The sequence below is a fragment of the Globicephala melas genome, chromosome 9, assembly GCF_963455315.2.
Source record: "Globicephala melas chromosome 9, mGloMel1.2, whole genome shotgun sequence".
NCBI classification, from domain to species: domain Eukaryota; kingdom Metazoa; phylum Chordata; class Mammalia; order Artiodactyla; family Delphinidae; genus Globicephala; species Globicephala melas.
The window spans coordinates 89,336,975-89,358,784 of NC_083322.1; the positions used below are offsets into that span (position 1 = coordinate 89,336,975).

A 21,810-nucleotide genomic window follows, 5' to 3' on the forward strand; every position below is an offset into this window, starting at 1 on the left:
ACAGCACTAACATTCCTAAAATAACGGAAATAGGTAATCAATATTCTAATAATTCAGTGATTTGCAATGACTTCTGTTTTGTTAAGAGATATAGAATCCAGCCACTTTATATACTCAAGTCTAAGAAAAAGGTTTCCTCAATGTGTTCCTCAATATTGAAAATAGAAAATTATTCATAAGTAACCAAAATTAACAGAAATTTAAATTTAAAGTAATATTTTGTTATCTACACCATTGTTTTTAATTCTTTTGACAGCATATCTTAAAATAATTTAGCTTTGTAACTTATGAAGACATGTAATTAACTTCCTTTTTCCTTTACCAATATATTTACCCAATAACATTAGCATATAGCATTAGAGTATAGCAATCCACTAAAAGTACCCATGTTAAAAACAGAAACAGCAGTTGAAATAAAATATGATGGCACATGATCGGTACATATCTACTGAGCACGGGTTACCAGAGGTGAAGACTGAATAGTAATATCAAAAGTAATGCACATGATTAAATCTTTTCATACTGAGACTCTACTAATAGCAGTGGAATTAAAAAAAAATTGTAGGGTGTAATCACCTTAAATCAAGCTTTATTAATATTTTGAATGAATGAATGAATACCTGAATGAATGACTACTGCAGTCATAATAATATTTAACACCTTGAGATGTTCACAACAATTTGGAATACACAGAGAAGATGACCTGAATACAAACAAACTAGTTGAAATTCAATGTGGTTCACAGTAAAGATGCAGTGCCCTTCTATTTGTAGAACAAAGAATCTCAACAAAAAAACATATATACAACTAAAATATTTTCAAGTGCAATTATCCGAGGCTTTAAAAAGAATATATACATTTTACTATGTAATTCTTTCTTGCCCCCCCGCAACACCACCACCCTATATCTTTTTAATGTTTGGCAAAAGTGAACAACAAACCAGAATACGCATTTTTTTAAAGACTAATTTACTCCTGTTCTATTTAAAAGCAACACACAACCACTTATAACTACAGCCTTTTAAAAAAGCATCCTTATATAAAACAGTGGGGGGGGAATCCCTGCTATACATATGAAGCACAATTTAAGCCCAATACAACTGACCAATCAAAATTAGTGAATGCACTGCATCTCTCTGCAGTGGAGAGAAGCCACAAGGTAGGCTGTCATTCTGCAAAAGCTGCCCAGAACAGGCTTTCCTCTGAAAAGCAGTGCCATTCCTTTTTAGAAAGACTGAATCTAAGTGCTGTCTCTGGAGACAAGAAGCCTTCAGTATGTTAAATTACTTTCATTATGTATTTTCAGATGCTTATTGATTCCACAGTAGGAAGAGTGAGAGACTGCAGCAGCCTCCAAGCAGCACTACATGTTCCATACATTAGCAGTACTGCTGAAACAATGGCACAGTACAGACACACATTTTCATTAAGGTCTTTTTCGAAGAGGTGTTTATGACCCTCTTCCCCCAGTCCTCTACTAACCAGTGAACAAAATGAATCAATCAAAACTGGAAATGCTTCAACTACATCAAGAATTTATCAAATCTTTAGCAGAGGTAAGATGTGTTCCTTATTATAGTATTCAGCTGCTTTTGAACCAGCTTAGTGGGGTAAAATTACTTTGAAAAATTTCAGCCTAAATTTTAAGAGTTTATTTGCTTAATTCTACTTATTGCTAAACATGTATCTTTTAGATCTATTTATTTTAAGACATGATATGTTTTAAATGTATTTTTTTAGGATGCAATGTTAAATACAAAGAATATTCTTTGTTGAATCACTATGAAGATAGATATCAGCTTTTTAAGTCACTTCAGATATACTGAATATCCTTAATTTCATCACTAGTCTTTCTGAAGTGTTCAAAAAATGCTTATATTTCTTGAAAGAATCAGTTTTACTATTTAGCTATTATTTATTACTCAATCTTAGGTTTATTATTGGGCATGCTCATTGAAAATTATTTAATTTGCAGTCACCTTTTACATCACCCTTTACATTTCAATTACATGAACAGTTCATCGATGGAAATTTATAGTGTTTTATCATGGAATCTGTTTTAATCAGTTAAAATTCAAACCATGTGCTGATAAGCAAGCGACAATATTTTACAGCAGGGAATACTTTAAAATTTATTATAAAGATAAGAGGGAATGACAGTATGTTTAATGTATGCTAATTGCTCATAATCTCTGAAAATACAGGTTAACTTCTAAAATGAGAGCAGAAATTGGTTTAAAAAATACAGCTTTTCTTTCATGGTAATATTTGTAATGTTAACTCTATTACTAAATATTATACTTACAGTCTTTGTTAGGAAAAGAGAATATTTAAAGAAACCGTTAAATTTATGCATAACTATGGCTCTAATAATACAGTTTGCTTACTTTGATAAAAAATACTGTGTATGGTGTTAAATAAACACAACTAAAGTAACTTTCAATTAATAGGAAATTATTAGGAACCCTATTCCTTAACCATTTTTTTTTTCTTTTTCACAAGGGCCCAAAGCAGCTAATTCAGTATTTACAACTGACAATATGAAGAATGCATCTGACCCATCACCTCCCTAGCTGTCTGAACCACAAACTGCAGGATATTCTTGCAACAATGATTTTAAGACATTAAGGAGTTAAAACCAGAGAATATAGGTCTACGTTACTGCTGGGATATAACACATCGACAGTAACCATCCTAAGAAGATGCTATATAAAACAGCCACAAAATGAAAATATAACTGTAAAAGCCTGAAAACAAAATGGTGAGCATTTTTAAAGGGGGAGTTTATAATTTAACATACCAAAATTGTGGAGCCACCAATTCTTGAAGAAACAATGAAACATGGATTGCCAAGAGAATGATATACATTACCAGCAAGCTAAATGAAGCTTTAGCAAGTATTTTTCTGTGCTAAATATTCAGATATTCGTATCAATTGATATTACTAAAGGATTTTTCCATCTGAGTTTTATGACCAATTATGTATCCTCTTCTAATGAAAACAAACCAAATTAAATAGCAGATGGTTTTTATCAAGAGAACATGGACTGGACTTATAACCAAGTTATGTGACCAAGAAATCATTTCAAAATAATGAGGACTGCTATAGAAACAGATTTACATTTGTAACAAAAGGATGTCTAAGTACATTTTAGAAGCTAGAAACCTTATGTTTCTTTTGTTTTCACATGTTCTGGAAAATAAAGAGACATCATCACATATTCTCTCAAAGGGAAACAATTCCTATCATTTGAGGAAGTTTCTCTCGGTCGTGACTTTTTAAGGCAAAACAAACACAAGTATTTTGTACTGGTCTTTAGAAATTCATCAGCCAACTAAATCTCACAATTCATGCAGTTGAAGTACTGGAGAGAAAAATGAAAGAATTCCTACAAGACATGAAATAAAACACAGCTACTTCACTGTTGTCAGGTAAAAATTCATGTCCAAATCTGTTAATGACATCATGTATCATATTGTGAAAAACTGCTATAGTGAGCCAAAAGGCCCATAAGGCAACAGCAAACAGGTAGGTCAGAAGATGCATGCACCCCACGACACTGTTTAACATTTACAAGAGAAAAGAATCTTGCTCTAGAGTAGATGCATTTTCCTTAATTATCATCTAAATTGACACTCCTGCTTTATTTAATTCTAAATCTAACTGATGTGACAAAGACCTGATGTTTAATCTGTCAGTTCAGAAAATTTGGCACACTTTAAAATTTTCCATTTTTATAGGATTTCAATGCTGGCTAAGACCTTCACTTACTCAAATATATGCCTTTGGTAAGCTCAAAAGAAATTAATAATGTTAGCATTTGTGTTTCTGAAACACTACCTTTAAAATAATATGCATAAATAAAACTATATTCTAAAACTTGTCAAAGGTTACATCAAGTGAAAGGCTAACATGAGTTCTGAAAATTATTAGCTTTTATAATTTGTTATGATTTTGCAGGCAAAATGCTGTACTTGAAATGTGAAATATAGTTGGTTGTATGATTTTATATTTTAACTAAATATACTAATTACTAACATTTTAGCCCAGCAAATCAGACATTATTTTTATAAATTACTCTAAACTTCTATATATTAAAACATAGATATACATGAATTAGCAAGAGTTTGGTTTTTTTCTTTTAATTTTCCTCAAAATGATATACACTGGGTGATTTACACAAAAGGTTTCACAGGAAATGTGTAACTTTAATAGATTCCTCAGAAAATGGGCTTCAGACACTCCTTTTCCCTAAAATTTCATTTTTTGCTTTAAAAATTCTGTTTAATAAAATCAACTGATGCATTCTTTTAAACCACCTTAAAAATGGCTATTTCTTAATATGATATTAAATTTCAATTTTCTCCTTCTACAAGATATGAAAGGGTGTGGTCACAAAATAAATCATTCATTCATAAGAGTGATTAGTGCTCTTTTACTAAGGTCTGTGGTGTTTTACTTCAAAATAATGTCCTTTTTTTTCCAATTTTTATAAGTTTGATTGTTATAAAGTTCAGTGAGCACTTTCACTGAGAAATATGAAATATTTATCATTTGCCTACTTCAGTGGGAAATAACTCCAGATAACCCCAAACACACTGTTGACTGCTGAATATGAATTTCAATCAAGAACACGGACAAAGTGGTTTAAAACAAACTAGTGCTCTGTGCCATTTGTCATTTTAAGTAAACATTTGTCCTGTTCATTTGAAATCTCATGGGAATAATTATACCTACACTAATTGTGCTACAACATGTTAAAATAGCGTTTATTTTCCACCTACTCACAACATTTTAAAATGAAATCTTAAAACACTGGGCTAAAATTAGTTTTGCATAGTGGGTAGTGTTATTATACAAAAATATACTGTATCTCAAATAATAACCTTGAAAAACCCAAATAAGGAAAACCTTTTTAGTTTAGTAAACAATTTTGAACTATATAGGAGCAATCCCCAGTACAGTTATTTCTTCAAATGGGGAATCCAATTTCCTTTTACATCAAAACAATGCAAACCTTGATGTTTTCTAATTCTACATTTTCCATTAATAGTTTATAAATTTAAAAATTAAACTAAGTACACAATAAAAAATTTTTTTTACAAAGAACACAGGTTTTGTACGTCATTTAAATTGCCAAATATCAAATAGTTTATTCTATTTCACTTTCTAGGGAAAAAACCAACTGCTCCAAAAGAATGTGTTTTTCTCCCATTCTGGAAATCAACATGCAGTCTGAATCTAACATTACAGTGCGAGATGACATTGATGACATCAACACCAATATGTACCAACCACTATCATATCCATTAAGCTTTCAAGTGTCTCTCACCGGATTTCTTATGTTAGAAATTGTGTTGGGACTTGGCAGCAACCTCACCGTATTGGTACTTTACTGCATGAAATCCAACTTAATCAACTCTGTCAGTAACATTATTACAATGAATCTTCATGTACTTGATGTAATCATTTGTGTGGGATGTATTCCTCTAACTATAGTTATTCTTCTGCTTTCACTGGAGAGTAACACTGCTCTCATCTGCTGTTTCCATGAGGCCTGTGTATCTTTTACAAGTGTCTCAACAGCAATCAACGTTTTTGCTATCACTTTGGACAGATATGACATCTCTGTAAAGCCTGCAAACCGAATTCTGACAATGGGCAGAGCTGTAATGCTAATGATATCCATTTGGATTTTTTCATTTTTCTCATTCCTGATTCCCTTTATTGAGGTAAATTTTTTCAGCCTTCAAAGTGGAAATACATGGGAAAACAAGACACTTCTGTGTGTCAGTACGAATGAATACTACACTGAACTGGGAATGTATTATCACCTGCTAGTACAGATCCCAATATTCTTTTTCACTGTCATAGTAATGTTAATCACATACAGCAAAATACTTCAGGCCCTCAATATTCGAATAGGCACAAGATTCTCAACAGGGCAGAAGAAGAAAGCAAGAAAGAAAAAGACGATTTCTCTAACCACACAACACGAGACTACAGACATGTCACAAAGCAGTGGTGGGAGAAATGTAGTCTTTGGTGTTAGAACTTCAGTCTCTGTAATAATTGCCCTCCGGCGAGCTATGAAACGACACCGTGAACGACGAGAAAGGCAAAAGAGGGTCTTCAAAATGTCTTTATTGATTATTTCTACATTTCTTCTCTGCTGGACACCAATTTCTGTTTTAAATACCACCATTTTATGTTTAGGCCCAAGTGACCTTTTAGTAAAATTAAGGTTGTGTTTTCTAGTCATGGGTTATGGAACAACTATATTTCATCCTCTATTATATGCATTTACTAGACAAAAATTTCAAAAGGTCTTGAAAAGTAAAATGAAAAAGCGAGTTGTTTCCATAGTAGAAGCTGATCCCATGCCTAATAATGCTGTAATACACAACTCTTGGATAGATCCTAAAAGAAACAAAAAAATTACCTTTGAAGATAGTGAAATTAGAGAAAAATGTTTAGTACCTCAGGTTGTCACAGACTAGGGAAAAGGCTAAGTTTCACCAAACCCACACTCAGAAGTTTTAAATTTAAACTGTAAAAAATTACTGCCAAATATAAGAAAAACATTTTAAGTACTGGTTATGTTGTAAATTTTCAATGTAAATGTCAAGATTAGATTAGGTCATATATATTCAATTTCTTCATTACTTAATGTATTTGTTGCATGGCAGTTTGTTAAGGTAATATCATGTGTATATTTTGTCAATATTATGTCCAACAGAAGATATTTATGTAAGTCATATTTTCTAAAGAATAAATACATAGCCTTAAAACACTGTATAACTTTAAAATATAACTGACACAGGTATCCTTGCTCTTTTTTTTTTATAAAGTGTATTGTTTCTAAGCCACAAACTATATCTATATGTTAACAACTGGAATAGCATTTTAACATAAAAAGCAAAATTATGGGCTCCAAGCAACCAAAATGACCCAGGATTTTCTATACCACTATATTATGTTTTCTAGCATAGTCTACTTGCTATAATATTTGATTCATCAAAAATAATGAACTATATATGAAACTTTATCCTTTTTGGAATGTAGGAAATTGTAGGATTTATCAGGATTTTAAAATTCAAGAACCAAAAAACAAACAACCGTGTATATGCACATCAAGATAGGGAAACTTCTGAAATTCAAGTTTATTATGAAAAAGAGACTGATTTTCTAAGATCAAGGGCACTATGCCTATAATATACAAATGAACTGACAATAAAAGGAAGGAAGAAAACTAAGGCTTCTTTCCTCCTTCCTCACTTTGGTTGAGTTAACCCAAATGCTCTGGAAATACAGTATACTGGCAAAAACCAGTGCATTAAAATAAACAGACATCCTAACTTTATTCAAGTCAGCCTTTTTGTATAACAGAAGTTAACTACTAAAATCTGAATACAAGGAAGGAAAAAAAAAGCCTTTATGTCATTATAGAAAAGCCAACTCTTTCTAACTTTAGAAACATAACTTTAGAGTCATACAATTTACACAATGCTCCTACACTCTCAGAGCTCCCAAGTGTTTCCAAATATAGTAGTCCTTTTCAACTCTCAAAGTCATTAAAGTGGCAATAAATCTTGTGAATTTTTTTACTCTACACCACGTAATTAAATTTAAAGCATTTTGCCTCCAATCCCCAATTCATGTTAGAAAACTGTGAAATTACTAATCCTAACTATAGATATCAGGTTTGAGAATCTCATATCACACAAGTATTTTCCAATTGTTATAATCTAATAATCTATTGATGAGTGCTAATTATCACTGTACCTGAAAAACAGCAATAAGTTATTTAAAGTAGGCAAATACTTGCTCCCTTGTAATGGGTTAACTGGACAATTCTTTATTGTTTTTTCATACTGTATTCACTAAATAAAGTAGCAACTCATTTTTAAATAAAAAATTTTTATGTCATTCAATAATAATCTCTCATTGAAAGAAACATGTTTTCATTAGGTGGTCTTCTATAATTAAAAATTAAATGTTGGACTGTGAAGAAAACAACCAATTCAATAATATACCACTTTTATGTAAATAAATGAAATTCATCCAATTTAGTTTACTGAATACCTTATCCCTTGGGGAAATGAGAACCATGCAATAGCAGGAATTCATTGAGGTTTACATGACAAATTTAACAGTGATATATTTCTGATAATAATGTTATGTTGACATAATGTCAAATCTTGGCAAAGAAGCGGTTTCCTCCTGCCTTACTTTGTATTCTTTTATGGAATTAAAGAAATGCTTCAATTTGACAAAATGTAGCATAAACAACTAAGACTAATTTTTTGAAAACTTAAAGAGAAATTAGTATTGCATAAAGACATTAAGAAAATTTTCATTCGACAAATATATTTAGCACAGAGTATCTCCTAATATATTCATTTTAAAAATTTTAAATAATTTTGTACTTGGATTTCTGAGCATAAATATTTTAATATTTAGCTTTATAATCTTAATAAAAATTAGACTATTTTTAGAAAAGTCTTCATGTTAAGAAAAATCCATTGTGTTCTAAATATTTTTCATCTTCAAGTCTATAAACATGCCAAAGAACTCAGTTTAAAAACATTCTTCTAATAAATCTGCCTAAACTGCGTTCATGCCCTCTTGTTCTCTGTAATAAGAAATCTAACAAAATAAAGAACAAATAGCAAATATTATAATGTTGCCCTCTAAGCTGTTACTACTTCTACACTTGACACTGGAACTATTAACAAGCATTTCTGCCCACCTGTAATAATCTTTCAGATATACAAAAGTGCACCCACTGGTTTACAACAAAGAATATTCATATTTACCAGATAACCTCTAGTAGCTTTTCAGTGTTAAATAATATGTAAACCAAAATAACATTTATGTTAAAAGTTCAGCTTTTAAAAACAAGTCACAAATATGTTTGCAATTACTGATCTCAGCTTAAAGAAGAGAATGAGAAGCTTAGATAATTTTTTATTTAAATGTTGTTCAATGAAAAGGTGAAATATTTTTATTTTTCTTACGATGGCCCTTAACACAATGTATAAATTTTTTACTTTATTTCAAATAATTTTACCAAAAAAGCGTTAATGCTAATTCTTCATGTTAGAATGAAATTTTTAAATGCGAAAGCAATAGCGGTAACAATACATTCAATATGGGATCTTCTTAAAATCATATTTTTCTATCCATATGCCACAAATAATATCAATTTCTATATAGCTAACTGGGTTAGTTCTTGAAAACTACTAAAAACTATTCTTTTAAAAACTAACCAAAGATGAGCTCAACAAGATATGGAACTGTTGTTTTCTCTTTTGTTTCCTAATTTAAGGTCATTGTTATTCTACCAACTAGTACCCAACTGATGTTCAGACATAATAAAAATGAATTATTTACAATGATGCTTTATTAAAAAATGCCATTCATAGCAATGAATAATTCTATACTTCTCCCCCATAATAAGTCAATTTTTAGGTATATGGTCTATTTTTAATCCCCCAAATAAAATTATAGCAAAATCTCAGCTCTCTGGACATTAAAAAATCAAACTCCTCATTTCACTGAGATTAGACTTAAACGTAAAAACCTAAAAGTATAAGAAAGGAAGTGCTTATTCGTAGGAAGTGCTGTATTCAATACAGTAATTTCAAGACTACCTTCCAAAGTCAATAAAACTTTTGGTTTTATTATATTTTATGATTGTACATTTAAGTGAGCTTTGTAATTCAATTAACATTTGAATCCTTACAAGGTAGAAGGCATTGTGGCTGAAACTCATATATTACCCTCAGAGCTTAAAATCTAGAATCGAGGTAGTAAAAAATATGGTAATACCTATGAAAAAAGCAGAATGTGGCAAATGTAAATTAAAAAGAATAAAGTTCTTAACAAAATAAGAAAAGAAGTATGTTGGATTTAAGAACAATATAAACAAAAGCATTGTTGAGGAAAGCTACTAAAGCATATCCTGGAAACAGTAAATTGTTCTCTTTAGAAGAAAAATAATACAGTAGTGAGAAGTTGATATGGTAAGTTAAATTAGAACCAAAAGACAGAGGCCTTAAATGCCAGCAGAGAAATCTGAGCAGGGGAATAACGCGATAAGAAATGAGCTACAGGGAAAAACAAACAAACAAAAAACAGCAATATGTAGAAAGAGTTGATTGAGTAAGACACAGAAATGGGAAGCTGAGAAAGCAAAGAAAACACAGAGGATAGGAAGCTACTGCCATCACCTTGATAGGTAAGGAAAGGCCTGACAACAAGTGCTGGCAGTAGCTCTACAAAGGAGCATACAGATGCGACAGGCAACATCAATGCAGAATCAATACGGTATCCAACTGACTAGAAAGCCAACTGTTATAAGAGAGTGAAGAATTCAAAATGATGGCCATAAAAAGACCACAAGAAATTAGATTTCCTCAATGATCTAAGAACTTTTTAAATTATGCTTTGAATAAAGTACATGGGTAACAAGGGCAAAAACAAAAAGAATTTCTGGCAAAGCAGAAAATTCAATTAAGTAAAATAAACAACTATTCAAGAATGTTCTAGTTATTACAAATATCCAAAATGAAAATTCCTATTTGATGTTTTAAATTATCTACTTTATATTTCACATATTGGTTTATTCAGTTTTTCCATTAAACGCATTATTTTCTTCTTTGGTACTTTTTTCAATTATAAACAATGGCAAAATTCCAAGGTATACAAAGCAAAAAATATAAATATGATCCTTTGCTTCTTTCCTAATAATTTATTATAAATATCCATCCAACTCATTATATACATATCACCTTCATTCCTTGCTAATGGCTGCGTAAGAATAATTTTTAAAAATTAAAAAATCATATAAGCAATGTTTCTAAAAATAATATTGATAAAATATCAAATACTTAAACCTTTTTCTATTATAATTAAATAGCTTCAAGCTACACTTCAAAAAGGTAAGAAAGGTAACTTAGCAAACTGTGAAGCAGGTTCTTTTTCTAAATGGAAGTTAAAAGCAAGGGAAAAACCATAAAATAATTTATTTCTTTTCTTCCTTTCCACTCAGTAAGAAATATAAAAACTAGAGAAAACTTTTGACACCTATTTTCTTTACATCTCAGAGATAGACACCTGTGTGAGACCCCTATGGGACTGGCGTGAAGTCAAGGAAAGCTAAATGTGAGATGACTAATAATAAATCTTAGGGAAGAGAGAAGCTCAGATCACAATATAAACAAGAAATATAAGGAGATAATTAAACCCAGATAAGACAGGAAAAAGATCTAAAATACTCAGAGATGCTCAACTCTTAAGAGAAATACAAAGAGAACACAGAACTGTGGGTTAGAGAGTTCACAAAAGAAAGCTAATTTGAAGACTTGCTAAAAAGCATTCCAAACAATGAAAGGATTAAAATAAAACCCAGACAACAGATAGACTGGACAGATTAGTAATATGATAACATATATTACATCATAAGAAGTAGAATGAAAGAATATTATAACAATTCACAAACATCTGGAACACAGTAGTACTGAGATGTAGAAACAAAAGGAAAATTGGGTTCATCGTTAATACGAAAGCTATCACCTTCAAAAGAATACTCATTTTTATGAGAGAAAAAGAGATGAGCAAATTTAACACAGTAATATTTCTCCCCGGCTCATGATAAAATAAGGTGTGAAAAAAACCCTAAGTATCCCTACCCTTCTATTCACACTTTTTTTTTTTTTTTTTTTTTTTTACAGACCTCTATAAGCTGTATCCATGGTTTTCAAGCATGACAGCTTTGTACTTCCACCAGCAAGTGGTAAAAAGCACTGTCATTCCTATCAGGGCCACCAATATCAACTCCATACCATTATCAAACCAGAAGCATCAAGTAAGATAAAAAAGGAGAGCTCAGTCTGTCTGGGATTGAGGTCATTTCCCTCACCCTGCTTCCATGAAAGCAATTATGTCATATTTCTGAGAGACATTAAGCAAGACAGACTACCAAAACACATCCACCAATTTTTCAGGGAGAAAAGAAAAAGCAGCAAGAGAAGATAATAACGTTATGAGGAATCACTTTCCACTCAGACAGTTCTGGACATGTAACACTAATAAGGGATGCAAAATGAAAAATTTTTAATTTAACATAAAAAATTTTAATGCTAACAATGAGAGTTCTGGCCATATGAGACACAGACTGTAGGAATGAGAAATACATATGGGACTGATATATATACACAGCAGCCTTTAATATTATACACAATCCCATATGTCATATGGTATGTGGAATACTGATTGGGTAGAGAAGAACCAAACATATGTATTTCACTCTAACATTGTTAATGCCTCACTCAGAAATGTAAAAAATCAAACTACATAATATACACTTAAACAATTTTCTTCCCAATTCTTAAAAAGCTGCAGTCTTTCTTTTGCTGTTGAATTTTTTCCAAGTATCACTTCTTACAAGCAACAAAATGCTAGCAAACTGTAGTTACCTAAATTTATTAAACTGTATTTAATCCACACAATAAAATAATGGTCTGTAATACTAATATCACCTTTCATAATGCTTCCCCAAAAAAGTGACTGATAAATACTAATGGAAGAGTAAATATTTGTGAAATTGAAAGGAACAATTTTTAAACTTCTGACCCTACGGAACCTTGTTTAGGAGAGAGTTCCTCAAACTATAGCCCACCTACATCAGAACCTCTATGGTGTCTGTTTGGAAACTGCAGTTTCTGGGTCCCACCTTTACGTTAGGAGTCAGAACAGCTATGGCTGCAGCCCTGAATAATAAGTTTTAATAAGTACCCTCAGGTGATTTGTGTGCTAAAGCTTAAGGACCATTACTTTATATACCAGAAGACAGACTGTGTATCAAAGTGACAGACATTCAAGTAACTAATAAATGAAAAGATATAGAAGCAGCTCTGAACTCAATTCAGGCCACAGTGCCTTCTTAAGGAAAAAATTTTTAAGCTTACTTCATTTTAACTAATAAAATTTTAATTGAACCATATATACTACATTTCAGCAGGACATCTGTTTCCTTAAGAAATAAAATTCTATTTTCTAAAAAGAAGTTACCTAGGCAGAAGTTTCCTTTAAAAATCATATACTCAGAAGATAAAATAGTACTAAACATAAAGAAGATGACACTATAAAGTGTTACTTTCACTTCATTCAGCCAAAATATTCTGTCAATTATAAACTGCACAACTAGTGTTTGTCATAATGTTATCTTATTCTGACCAGAAGGTAAGCACTACACTGGCATATTTTTGCTCATTTCAATACAAAACTTATTACTTCTAAAATAAGTTCTCAGGGAAAATACTAAAAAACTCTATTTTGTGTATCTTTTGAACAGATGTCACTAAAGTTAGGTAGATGGTTTGAGTCAAACATTTTTCCTTTATTATTGTAATTTCCTTTGTTTGTGCCATCAACACAATTTAGGAAATATTCAGCTACTCTTTGGTAATTTATGACTACTTTAATTTCCTATTCTGTTTTATAACAGTTTAAGTAACAATGGTATTCAGCGTTACTTAAATACTTCAAATGGTATTACAGAAGCACTACCCTGGGAACATTTCTTTTTAACCCTTTCACTAAGAATTCTTTCCAACAACACTGATATTATTTTCTGTTGTAATTCTTTTGCTTTTTTAGCATTTTCACTGAATCACAGAACCAACAGAACCATAGAGTGAGTTAGCATTATTGAAAATGGGCTGCTAGTGAATACAATTTAAATATATAAAGAAAACAGTTTAGATGATTGAATATAGCCACCTTACAGAAAAACATGTGCCAAAAAATACATTTCAGATAAACAATGACTTTGGTGTAGGGCTTCCTGGAGTTTCATAAATCCCCTGAAATTGTGTGCAAAATTTAATGTGTATCTGTATGCGTGCTTTTTCCCTGCAGCCAACATCTACAAATTCAAAAAGATCCTCACAAGAGCATGTCGTCGAAAACTAAAACAAAAACTTTTTTTTAATTATTATTATTTTTTTTAACCACGCCACGCGGCATGCAGCATCTTAGTTCCCCAACCGGGGATCGAGCCCACGCCCCCTGTAGTGGAAGCACGCAGTCTTAAGCACTGGACTGCCAAGGAAGTCCCTAAAACAAAAATTATTCTTAGTGTTAGGAAGAAAGTAGGAAAGCAAAATTGGTAAATATTATACATAATTTATTTATAGCCTTCCTTATTCTAAGAAAAATATAAGACAACTTTTAAAAGCATCCAATTTTAGATAAATTAAATGAGGAAATAAATATAATAAAATCAGATCAAACAGAATGAAAAGAACGAGAAAAGTTAAATTAAAATTAATCCTGGTTGGGCTTCCCTGGTGGCGCAGTGGTTGAGAGTCCGCCTGCCGATGCAGGGGACACGGGTTCGTGCCCCGGTCTGGGAAGATCTCACGTGCCACGGAGCAGCTGGGCCCGTGAGCCATGGCCGCTGAGCCTGTGCGTCCGGAGTCTGTGCTCCGCAACGGGAGAGGCCACAACAGCGAGAGGCCTGCGTACCACAAAAAAAAAAAAAAAAGAAAGAAAGAAAGAAATGCAGGCAGCATCAATGGAGAAGAGGAACCATTACATTAAATTCTTTTTCTCTTCTCTCCCAAGCACTTATTTTTCCTTTTTTTTTTTTTAAGTGTTAAATGTGATTTTAATAAGTAGAGGAGATGAGCAGAAAGAAGATATACATCCAGGTGGGAATCACATAGCGTAAACCAGATGAAGAATCAGAAATGGAAGATGTGCAGTTTTTCCCAAGGTCAGTTCACTTGAAAATGAACACAACCGCGGTACTTTCAGGATCGTTTAAATGAAGTCTTGATAAGGAGCTCATACTGTGAGCCGATGCAGAACTGACTTCCTCCAAGAGGTCCATGTACAAACAAACATGCCTTGGACATGTATTATAGAGTAAGCTACCACATCTGTTCCTTATTTGGCTTCCTTTAAGAGGCAAGGGTGCTATGTGCCACATAATGACCTCACAATCCAAGTACCAGCTGGACTGGAATTCTGGGACCTCGAGTTTTTTCCTTCTCTAAAGACTGAGGTCCCTAGGGATTAGGGCAACTCACCCCTGTGCAGACAGCCTCAAAATCTTTCCCAGTGTGCTTCCCCCCACCATTCCGATCGGGGATGGGGTGTGGCGGCCTGGGCCCCCTGCTAGTTGAGGCAGGGGCAGCAGAAGCAGCAGACGGTCCGGCAGGGGTTCTTCTTCTTGTACTGCACGGCCTTGCGCACCTGCACCTTGTCCTGGCCGGTGTAGTCGAGTGTCTTCTGCACGTTGAACTCGATGACGTCCGGGGTATCAGCCTGCTGCTCCACCAGCATGGCCATCTGCAGGAAGAGGTCGTGCAGGTCGCAGATGCGGCTCTCCAAGCCGCAGCATCTCACGGTGGCGGCTCTCGATCTCGTTGACGGCCGCCCGCACACCCTTCACGTCCGCCAGCAGGTTCTCTGAGAACACGTCCCACTTGCCTTGTTCGAACATGTCCTCGATCTGGTCGCCTGACATGTCCTTGCCCATGATCTCCAGGTGGCGCTGGATGCGGATCTTGCAGTTTTCGCGCTGCTTCATCTCGGCCTGGTTGTACTCGTGCATGGCGGCCTGGGAACGGGTGGGTGAGAGCGCTGTACCGTGCGCGCGTGATGTGCGCCACGGGCGAGTGCGCGCCGTGCTGCGACTCAGCGTCCTCGCTCAGTGCCTTCATGGCGCTCAGCTTGCGGTGGATGCTCTCGCCCTGCGCCTTGATGTCCTTGGCAAGAGTTGATGCGGCGCTTGATGATACTGAGGCGCCGCATGGACGTGAGGAAGCGGGTGTTCTGCTTTCCCAGCCGCTTCACGTCGGCAGTCAGCTGCTGGTTTTCATCCTGAAGGTCCTGGATGTCTCGGTACCAGGATTCCAGGATGTGGTCCGTCTTGAACATGATATCCTCGGGAGGTGAGTCAAATTCATCGTCCTTGTCTGGGAACTTCTGTTCATATCGCCTGGTTACTCCACAAGTTCTACTAACCGGTCCTTCATTATGCTTTGGGGTTGAGATGTGGTTTTCTTCTCTTTTTCCTCTTCATCCATTTTGTCCCCTTGCTGCAGCTCCATGTCTTCATTTGTCTTATTTTTCCCTTTAACACACTCTTCAGATGGACTGATTCTTTCCTCAAAGATGGTTTATAATTTCTGTGAGTTCATGGACCACAACCAGCATTCTTTCCTGGCCAGATTCAACAGACAGTCTTTCCTTGAGGATACCTGCTTTGGGGATGATGTTGAGAAGACTTTGGAGAGCTGACAGATGTTCCTCTCAGGTCCACAGCTCCTTACCTTACCTATCCCAGTGTGAGCAGGAATCCTTGGTAGGAGCTGACATGGCCTTGCGTCACTAGCTCTGGGTGTTGAAAGCTGGCTGCTCCATCTGATTTCTTGAAACCCTATTCTTTTTTTTGAATTTTATTGTATTTATTTTTTATACAGCAGGTTCTTATTAGTTATCTGTTTTATACGTATTAGTGTATATATGTCAATCCCAATCTCCCAATTCATCCCACCACCACCGCCCCCACCACTTTAACCATTACGTTAAAATTTTTTTAATTGCTTTTAAGCTGTACAAGTCCTTCAACTTCCACTAACAAATAATATTGTTACAGCCTCTACCCAAAATTTACAAAAGTCCCAACTTCACACAATTCTTTTGTCTTAGAGCACTTTTTGGTTCTCATTAGCACCTCCACCAGAGTACAAGTGGAAGAAATAAATAATAAGTGCAAGGAGAAGTCCTCTTCTTACTAGCTGTGTGATCCTAGGAATGTTACTTGTCTCATCCAGACTCTGTTTCCCCAACTGCAAAATGATAACATCTACCTCAGAGGCTGTTGTGAAACCTCAATGAGATAAAATATATACAGTGTTTAGCACAGTACTTGCCACAAAGCAAACAATGACAGCTTTTATCATTTTTCTGAAATTTTATTTTTTTAATGTATTTTCAATTCAATTATGTCATGTAGTTACCAAAAAAATCACTATGTATTGATTACTGTAGTTCCTCAAAAAGTACTTTTTCTCGTCTCAGTATTTGAGATCTGATTTTCACTTTACTGTGTTTATTCTACATCAGTGCCCAACTTGAACTTGAATATCTTCATAGTAATACTTCACTATTGTGTTACCAGAAAAAATACACAAGAAATGTATATTATGCGATTTTTTAAGAAAAAACAAAAAAGATGTCATTTTTGTACATATAAGAGTAGAACACACGACCACATATGATGACGTATAACCACTGTCACTTTCAAAATATATAAATTCATCCTTTAGTTCTATTTCTAAAGAAAGAAGGATAAGAGGAAAGCAATATTGGAGGGACCTACTATATGCTAGACAAGGTTGAAAGCAATCTATAATTTTGTCTCATTAAATCTACCCAAAAGTCCTTTGAAATCTGAGAGAATTTACCTTGTCGATATTCACACAGTTAGCAGGAGCGATGCAAATGGGATTTAAATCAAGCTCTAGATGGCTTCAAAGCCTATGTTCTCCTGTCTCTTAATCACAAACTACATAGCAGGAACAATTACATTACTTTATGGTATAATTTTATGACATTCTGAAGTCTCTAAAATGTTAATAAAGTGAATACTACTTTGATGGAAGAAAAGTTTGTGTATACTGTGCTTTTCTAGTTATTACATTAAAATAACTAGCCTGCAAGTGCCCATTCAACAAAATTTGTTCATAAATCATTTATCCTCAGTACAAGTCTTCCCAGCTACTCCTTTTCAGTTTTTATTTTCATTGCTACATTTTAACCTACTCTAGAATATCAATTTCATTACTTTGTTTTAGGGAGAAAGTCTCCACATCAATTAGATGTCTGTTCTTAAGTATCCCCAAACCTTATTTTAAAAAAAACAAACAATACGTTCTCTCTCTCCTCCACCCTCTGTCCAGCAATTACCACTGTTCAGTATTTATGGAGAAGACCAAGCCGGATTTCTCAGAACACAGTTTAAAAACGAACAAGAGGGCTTCCCTGGTGGCGCAGTGGTTGAGAGTCCGCCTGCTGATGCAGGGGACAAGGTTCGTGCCCCGGTCCGGGAAGATCCCACATGCCACGGAGCGGCTGGGCCCGTGAGCCATGGCCGCTGAGCCTGCACGTCCGGAGCCTGTGCTCCGCAACGGGAGAGGCCACAACAGTGAGAGGCCCGCGTACCGCAAAAACAACAACAAAAATATAAATAAATAAATGATAAAAACGAACAAGATTTTGAACTACTAACCTTACTAGGAAATTCTATGAAAAATGTTCTGTTCACATTTTTCTTCCTGTATTGAGATCCTGACTAAATATTATTCTTATTTCTGTTAGAAGTTAAGTAACTATGGCTCATAACCAGGCTCCATCACATGCCTATAACCAGATCTGGAATAACATCCTACAAGCATCCCGAAGACCAAGAATGAACATAACTGTAAAACAGAAACAGTCTTAGAGACAAGCACACAGTAGGGTTTTAAAACATATGTATCAGCAGAGAATTGAATATGTAAACCTGATTAGAATAAAAAGTAGTTTTCTTGTACTCCCAAATTATTTACCTGTAAAACCTTAAATTGGCCTGAGGCCATTATTTGTTTCTTAACAGCAACAGGGGAAAAAAATGTATAATTAGCCATGATATCAGAAGAGTATGCAGGATACTTTATAAGCCCTGTCCCATTACAGCTGTTTACTTTAAAAATATTAGTTAACATTTCATATCTGTGTATAAAAAAGGTATGTTTCCTGCCAATAAAAAGACATATAACTCTGGCACTTTCTTCTTGAGGAGAACCAGGACACATTAAAACACCGTATTTTATTTTGTTTTGACTCTAATGTCTTTCTAGGGCAGAACTTTACAGATCAGCCATTCTCTTTCCTCCAAAACACAAAGAATCCTCCTTCCATGTAGCTGATATGGTATAGATGCATTTGTTTCTTATTTGCTGCCAGAACAAACTACCACAGACTTTAGAGGCCTGAAAGCTACAAATTTATTATCTTCCAGTTTTGGAGGTTAGAAGTCCAAAATGAGTCACAGTGGGCTAAAATCAAGGTGTTGGCATAGCTGCATTCCTTTCTGGAAGTTCTAAGGGAGATACCATCTCCTTGCTCATTCAATTTGTTAGCAGAATTTAATTCCTTCAGGTTGTAGCACTGAGGTCCCCATTTCCTTGCTGCCTGTGAGCTGGGGACAGTTCCCAGCTACTAAAGGACATCTGCATGTCCATGAGTCCCTTCCTTTATCTTCACAGCCATCAATGGCAGGTTAAGTACTTTCACGGTTCAAATCTCTCCTGCCTCTTCTTCTACCATTGCAGCTCTCTGGCTCACTCTTCTGCCTTCCTCTTTCACTTTTATAAACTCAAGTATTTAGAATGGTCCCATCTGGATAATCCAGACTAATCTCCGATCTCAAGGTCCATAACCTTAATCACATTTGTGAAGTCCCTTCTGCCACATAAGGTAATATATTCAAAGGTTCCAGTGACTAAGATGAGAATATCCTTGAGGGGGCGCACTATTGTGCTTACCATACAACACCACATGCTGAGCTGCACAGACTTGAAGCGAGGAACAAAAGAGCATGTCACCACCTTTTGGCTAAAGAAGAAAAGTTCTTAGGATAAAACAGTTCAAAATGCTAAGCAATCTTCATCAAATACTACTACTATCAGAGAATCCATCAATTTAAGTAGACATTATCATTAAATCCTTACTTCTTTTTAAATGGAAAAACACCTAAATATATTAACAACTTACTCAAAGCTAACTATATTTCTCACTGTAAAATAGCACTGGTTTCTACCATTAGGCTCTCTCTCTGTTCACTTTCTTTATGTTCCACAAATCTTTATCTGGAAGAAAGCTTCTCACAAAGCTAAAGACACACTGGAAGACACACAGGCTTAGATGAGGTTTTCTGAACACCATGACACTTTTTCTATCACAGAAACAAAAATGAATTTGTTAAAATGGTAATAAGACCCATGAGTGCAAGACAACCAGCCAGAATCTTAGAATCCCCATATTAAATATATCTGAAGACTAAAGAAAGGGTGTTGCTGCTTTAAACTAGTTTTGGAAAAGCGAAAGAATAACTTCTATGGGTATAATTTTTCTGTTGCTCTTCTAAGTAAACAAAAGACTTGCCTTAGAGAATAGATGAACAGAGAGAAAAAAGATCCCATAAAACTGATTTTAGTCTTTAAGTAAAAATTTCCACAAAATGTCATCCTTCCAAAACAAAGTAATAACTTTTAATACCAGTAGACTCCAAAAGGCAAAGTAATGATAAAGTGCCTTGGCAAATTTATTGTTCTAAGTCTGTAAGGTTACTTAGACTCTATGAAACGTTCTTGTATCCATTCATTCTTTGGGAATACAGAGATTTTATATACATAAAATTCAAGTCTGCACTGAACATTACCTCTAAGCATATTTAAAAACTAAAATTAGTTTGGAATCTCAACCTACAGAAATTTTTATCAAAGTGATTCAAATTTACAATGCTCATTTGATTTTATGGACTTTGAGTGCATATGCGCAAAAGGCACATACGAATTATTTTAGTCTAGTTTCCACTAATGGCAGAGTAAATTGGTCAAGCATAGTTTCCTGCAGATAATTTCTAAACCTAGATTAGCCATTTTTAAGAACACACTTATTTGAAGGCCCTGGAAAGTGATCAAAGGCAGGAACATAGGGAAGGAAGGGTTACATTTGAAATATATAAATTTCAATGGGTAAGGATTCCAAGTTTGGCGTTTTTTGCCTAAGGGCACTGACCACCATTACCGCCATCAACTCCCATTCCAATGCCCACAGTTCTTGCAGCAGAAAAATACAGATTTACAGTCCAGAGATGGTAGAGAACACGAATTAAGACAGAGTAACTATAAATTTAGAAAGAAAAATCCTAAAAAGAATAGAGCCACAGCAGGAGCAAGACCCAAATCCCTGGCTTACCATTAAAATATACACATGGGGGAGAAGGGAGGACCCAGGAGGAGGGGGAGAAGGGAGGATCCAGGAGGATGGGGAAAAGCAAGCAAAAATCAGAGGGGTGTCTACCAGTAAAAGACTGGCAAGCCATGTGAGTTTACTGCTGTTTTTAGACTGATGGTTTTCCCCAAACAGTACACAGCTCAAGCAGCAGAAAGCTGGGGCCTTACTATAACTTGAGGTGTCACAGGACAGAGCTCAGAGCTGAAAGAGCAACTGGAAATTTAGGAAGGAAACTCTAAAGGAAAAAAAGATACACAAAACCTGAGGCCCATGATCTTAGTATCAACTCTGACAAAATTCTTGGTGACATCTAAACTACAGAGGTACAGGGCTGATCTATCTATCAGGTACCAGGTTACTAAAGTAATAGCTATAAACCAGAAGAACTGAGCAGAGATGAAGACCACACAGTACAGGGGAAAGAATGTGTAGCTTGAGATCAGAGAACTTAACTGCCAGCTGGAACAATAACAACAAAAAACAATCCTCAGAGAACACAGTAGAATCTCAAATGACAAATATATTATCCACAATGTCCAGTTTTCAACCCAAAATTACTCCATATGTTGGATCAACAGTACAGAATAGAGAGCCCAGAAATAAACCCATACACCTACCTTCAACAAAGGTGGCAAGAATACACAATGGAAAAAAGACAGTCTCTTCAGCAAGTGGTTGGGAAAAGCTGGACAGCCACATGTAAATCAATGAAGTTAGAACACACCCTT

At 34.7% G+C, this 21,810-nt stretch overlaps 2 protein-coding genes and 1 pseudogene across 6 annotated transcripts in view; 1 reads left to right on the top strand and 2 right to left on the bottom strand.

The window, feature by feature from the left end:
- COG5 (component of oligomeric golgi complex 5) overlaps positions 1-21,810 on the bottom strand; it is a 285,705-nt gene that overhangs the window by 204,971 nt on the left and 58,924 nt on the right. The window lies entirely within an intron of this gene.
- Positions 1,149-12,024, top strand: GPR22 (G protein-coupled receptor 22). Of its 4 annotated transcripts, none has more exons than XR_009565131.1 (3): positions 1,149-1,556; positions 2,503-3,432; positions 11,740-12,024. XR_009565131.1 is itself a non-coding variant. In XM_030834412.2 (3 exons), the coding sequence occupies exon 3, from the start codon at positions 5,200-5,202 to the stop codon at positions 6,499-6,501; it is 1,302 nt and encodes a 433-aa protein (XP_030690272.1). In that variant the 5' UTR covers positions 1,149-1,556; positions 2,503-3,529; positions 5,175-5,199; the 3' UTR covers positions 6,502-8,220. The 4 variants fall into 4 exon arrangements, 3 of the variants coding, with proteins under 3 accessions (XP_030690272.1, XP_030690271.1, XP_060160786.1); XM_030834412.2 differs by lacking the exon at positions 11,740-12,024 and adding an exon at positions 5,175-8,220 and having other exon boundaries at positions 2,503-3,529; XM_030834411.2 differs by lacking the exon at positions 11,740-12,024 and adding an exon at positions 5,175-8,220.
- Positions 15,088-16,053, bottom strand: LOC115840907 (syntaxin-11-like; annotated as a pseudogene).

Coding starts and splice junctions, on each gene's coding strand:
- GPR22 (XM_030834412.2), top strand. CDS start 5,200: ATGTGTTTTTCTCCCATTCTGGAAATCAACATGCAGTCTGAATCTAAC.